This window comes from Poecilia latipinna, unplaced genomic scaffold (genome assembly GCF_001443285.1).
Source record: "Poecilia latipinna isolate Pla-1442-1.1 unplaced genomic scaffold, P_latipinna-1.0 Scaffold1238, whole genome shotgun sequence".
NCBI lineage: Eukaryota > Metazoa > Chordata > Actinopteri > Cyprinodontiformes > Poeciliidae > Poecilia > Poecilia latipinna.
The window spans coordinates 1-5328 of NW_015113854.1; the positions used below are offsets into that span (position 1 = coordinate 1).

At 37.6% G+C, this 5328-nt stretch overlaps 1 protein-coding gene across 1 annotated transcript; it reads left to right on the forward strand.

The window, feature by feature from the left end:
- Positions 1 to 982: 982 nt before the first annotated feature.
- LOC106960859 (cerebellin-1-like) lies at positions 983 to 2162 on the forward strand. The gene is made up of 3 exons (XM_015054216.1): positions 983 to 1178; positions 1282 to 1422; positions 1788 to 2162. The coding sequence occupies exons 1-3, from the start codon at positions 1049 to 1051 to the stop codon at positions 2060 to 2062; spliced, it is 546 nt and encodes a 181-aa protein (XP_014909702.1). The 5' UTR covers positions 983 to 1048; the 3' UTR covers positions 2063 to 2162.
- Positions 2163 to 5328: the final 3166 nt, after the last annotated feature.

Sequence of the window (5328 nt, forward strand, 5' to 3'; positions counted from 1 at the left end):
CAGTAACGAAGTACTTGTACTTCGTTACTTCCCACCACTGGTAAATACACACAAATATGCAACAACATTTTGATCAGCTGTGATTATGACATGGTTCCCAGTTCTGCTGCTGAAAAACCATCATGTTTCAAAGCATGATGCATGAACGTCAGAGGACCTTTGACAGTCTTCAGTTTTATCTGGAAACAAAGTGTTTATTATCGGGTCGCTGCAAGATTAAGCAAATACATGTGAGATTTGAACACAACACAGATCTGGAGAGTTTGCATGCAAGATGAATACTGTTAGCTTAACGTTTCAGTGAGCGTCTTTTATTAGCACAACACTGCCCTACTAATTGGTTACATCCATTCTTAAATTAATCGGTGACTGATTTTATTTCATTCATTTACAGGTTAAGATAAACTTGATCAAAAACTACATCAAGTTTGTCTTGATCTAAAACTTGATCTAAAACTAAATAAGTAAGGTCTAATTTAAATTCAGACTAAGAAAAAAAGAAAAATATTCATGTATATTTTCATTCTGTGTATATAAACTTTTATGTCATCTCTCTTTTTTATTTCAGTGCACAGACAAATTGTCCACTTTAGTCACTTTCAGATAACAGCAACTAATGCAAATTGTAAAGTAGTAGATTGAGAAAGTGAGGAAAGTGGACAATTTGTCTATGCACTCAAATAAAAACAAGAGAGATGATGTTTATAAGTTTATATACACAAAATACAAATATACATGAATATTTGTGAACAAACTTGCAGTCTTCTGAGATGCTTGAGCAAAACCTTGAGATACTTTAACACTGGCTGTTTGGTTAGCAGTGAATGTTATTTCAGACCTGCCTCACATGAAAGTTCTTAGATATACAATTGCACATTGGACTCCATCCTCCAATATGGCTAAATAAACCAATCGTTGTTTGACTTTGATTTTGAAATCCTTGCACAGGCCAAAGATCAGACACATATATGTATAAATAGGTAAATCCTTCACAAGTTTAGGACAGTGTTGCTTGTACTGCAGCAGGTGAAGTTTGCCTAAAACAAAGATGAGGTCCTTCTTTTTTCTTGGGACATTGCTGGTCTGTGGTCTGGTTGGATCCCAGGAAACCATAGAAAGCCAGCTCCAGCAGGTCATGGCCAGACTGGAGAAACTTGAGAGGGAGAATGAAGAGAGAGGTTAGTTAGCTGAATTCCTCATCTCTTTCAGTTATGTTTATGTTGTAGTGAGTACAAGCTTCAATCTTCTGGTCATTAATGGAAATTATCTGTGATTCCAAAGCCAACAGCTCTCAAGTGGCGTTCTCTGCTGCACTCATCGAGTCGCAGACTTGGACCTCCGTGGGGCCTTTTGATCGTTATCACACACTGGCGTTCAAGAAAGTGATAACGAACATTGGCAATGCATATAATCCAGAGACAGGTACCTTCAACTATTACTACTAGTGATGATTTTACCTTGTATTGCATTGGTCTGCAATTAAAAATGTTAAAATTGGACAACAATGAGAGTTTGGAAGTTGTTGATCATTGTACATTGTGGTGTTAAACTAGATTTTCCAACCATGCTTTAACTTAACTATTCAGTGGAAAGGTTGATAATGATGTTATAATATAAGTCATAGAGGTCACTCGACGCAGAATTTGTTCTGCTAAGGGCTGCAAGGTGGCGCAGTCGATTCCACTGTTGCTTTGCAGCATGAAAGTCTTGTCTCCAAGTGTTGGCATCTCTGTCTCTAACACTGATGAGATGTTTGGACCTCGCTCTTTGTTCCTATCTGCCTCCAGGAATTTTCACAGCCCCAGTGAAAGGACTCTACTACTTCCGGTTCACCGGAGTAGTCGGCAGCACAGGGAAGCTGAACGCAGGACTGAAGAAAAATGGTGAGAACATTGTCGCAATCTACCACAAAGCAGGGACACAAGCCAGCGCTTCCAACGGTGTGGCGCTGGAGCTGCAGGAGGGGGACCGGGTCTTCGTCCAGATCTGGGAGAACGACCTGACCATTGCAGATCAAAGCCGGCTCAGCACCTTCAGCGGCTTCCTTGTCTTCCCTCTTTGAGGGAAACCTCTGACCACCAAAACGCATGATGTCATCTTTTGAATGTTATGTTTACAGTTTTCAACTTACACAAAACTAAATAAAAACATAACACTATCAAGATGTGCTGTATTTTTTCTTCATTTAGTAGTTGCTGCCAATTGTATGTCATTTTTACCAGACTTAAAAGCTTCAATCTTTTTTTCTGACTCTTTGGATCTTTTAAATTCACTCTCACTGTCTCACTGTCAGCTAGTTGAATGTTTGAGTTACAGTGGTCTAATTATGTGCAGGTAATATAAACTTGTGTTTGAATCTATTAATTTTAGGTGGGAATAAATGTTTTGTAAAAACAAATTGTATCAAGAAAATGCTACAAGTGAAAAAGTGAATTTCTTCACTTTCTTTTGCTCATTTTATTACTTTAATTTTTTTAATAACATCAAAGACTCTTAAAGAATTTTTGATTTGCTCTGTTTAAACCTCAGACATTTCGATTGTTGTGGTCCTGACTGTTGAAGTGAAGGTAAAAACCATCAGGTCCAAAGAGCTGTCTGAGGATTTCAGAAATTAAGTAGTTTATGATTTGACAATAAATCTGTTATCAGTTCATATGGAGCAGAATGTGGATCCCGTCACTCAAAAATTTTAACATTGTCTGCACAGCCCTGTAACCTCATGATTGCACTTAGTTGTTTCTTATGAGGTTTTAAATATATAATTGGATTTTTGTGATAGATCATCAAACTATAATAATGCCAACCAGTTCATTAGGACTTTTTCAAATATTGTACCAAGATCTTCCAATTTCCTGTAGTTTTTTAACAGCTAGATGTGAGATTACTTTCCTAACCACTCTCCTCGCAATATGTTGTGGAAAGACAAATACAGCTCCTCCTCCAGCATAGAGGTCAGTAGTTGAGAGCAATGACTTTGCGTAGCATGTCATATTTATAATCCTCAGCAATAGAATTAACCAATTAGCTAAATATACAGACCATGCATTCTCAATGCATTGAGAAGTGCATTTATTTCCGTAAACCAATTCACTAATTGAAACACATTATGTTGATTAATCACACAAAGAGTGATGTTTTCAAGTCTTTATTTCTGCTAATCATGATCATTTCCACTTACAGCTAATGAAAACACAACTTTTAAAATTAAAATATTACATGAGATCAATAAAATCAATGAAGTTTATTTGTATAGCACATTTCAGCAACTGTATTAATAAACATTTTAAATACAGAAATGTGGGCCTAATGAAAAGTGTGGTTACCTGCTCAAAGGTTATTTACAGAAGGTATTTTAATCTGACAAATGAGCCTCATCTGAACCCATGTTGTAATTTATTCAATATGGCTGTAAGTAATAACAGGAGATTTTTAGGGGTTCTACTAATATTAACACTTATGATTTTGTTGGGTAAATATTATAAATATCAATTCTTCTCCTTTTTCATCATCATCTCATATATATGCGTTTTATTCTTTCTGGAGATTTGTTGTTTATAAAAATTTTGATTTTCAAAAACTAAAAAAAAAAAACAAAAAAAAAAAAAAACGTTGAAAAACCTTTTTTAAAGAGCCATATTTGCAAGATGTAGTGGCATCTGGTGGCTAAAAGAGGAAGGTACATGTAAAAGAAAGGAGAAAAAAAACTGGAGAACTATTTCTCAAGACTACTTAAAAATATAACCTGAAAGTTCTGCTGCTTTAAAACAAAACCAAGAAGAATAAAGGCTGTTTCAAAGCATTTGCCCAGTATAAACATCTTTATTTAATCACGCTGAAAGTTAAAAAGTCTTCACACTTTCCTTTAGCGCTCACAAAGTTCCTGTGAAGCCAGCACAGATTACAGATTCCCTTGCAGTCATGTTGCAGCTTCCAGGAACATGCTTGACATGCTGAGTCAGTGAGACGCTTTGCATTTTACTGCACTGCAGCTGTCAGTCATGAGATTATCATTGATTGGTTCCTCAGCAAGAGAAAATCATGCTCCACATGAGGGGATTAAAATAAAACTGTGTTCGGTCACCCGTGCAGCACAGAGCACAACCTCCACGTGTCAGATGTGTGTTTTACATGCATCAGTGTTTATATGGATTTCGATTGGCAGGCAAGTCTGCCCCCCCACCCCCCACCACCACACACACACACACACACACACAAACATAATATCTACAAACACAATGTGCAAGCCTTCAGAGAGAGCTGCAGGAATTTAATAGGATTAAAAGCAGATGACTGGAAATTTCATAGACACATGTTAGTTGGAGAGCTCAATAAGATTGGATTAAATCAGATTTTTGGGAATCCTCTTTTTTCTGTTGTGATTTGTTTATTTTAAAGAAAAAAACTAATCAGGTTTCACCTTCACATGTTCTGTCTCAGGTAGGCCATATGGACCTTAGAACATAAGCAGATACACTTACCTCCATCTATTCACCTTTTACAACTTATTAGACATATGATTGACAAGGTAGCAGCCAAGATCTCTTCAACTTCCTCCTCCAGCTGTGAGATATTTCTCTAATGAGCCCCGTGTCTCTCCTAAAGCATCCTCCAAACGGGAATGCCACGAGAATGCACTGAAGTGTATGAAGATATAACAGCATTCAAAATATTTTTTCAAACCTTCCTGGTGGTCATGAATTATTTATGTTAGGAGAGTTGATGTAATGCTGCATGTGTGAGAAAACAATCACTGAAAAACAGGGATGTTCTTTAGCAGCGTACGTCAGCGGTTACGGTGAGCTCACCTGGCATAATCCACAGTGCCTGATTGCATATCCTAGAGACTGAATCCTCTTCTAGCACCGAGATTCCTTAAAGGTTGCCAACATTTGCAAAAAAGCATGTTTTAAAACGTGTCAAAAGTATTCCATTTTCTTTTGCCATTTTCGATGATCGGAAAGGGAAGAAATCAAAATATATGTGGAAGAAAAGTCTCCAAAAAATGGATTTATGCCTAATAAATGTGGCAGTTTTGACATTATACACTGCAAAGACATAAAATCATACCAAGTATTGTGCCAAGTGTGGTGGTTGGGCGGCGGTGAGGAGAGACGCAGAGTAGTGATGGTAGTGATGGACCATCTGAATCCAGGCTTCGAGGCTTGTACCGAGTAAAAAGGGGGCGTGTCCGATGAAGCCCCGCTTCCAGGCTTGTGTTGTCTTGCTGAAAACCACGTGACTGGCAACAAACGAGGCCTCGCATTGCATGGGTCACGTGACTGCTTCATTTTGCGTGTCGGTTTTCAAAATAAAAGCGCGATGAGCCTT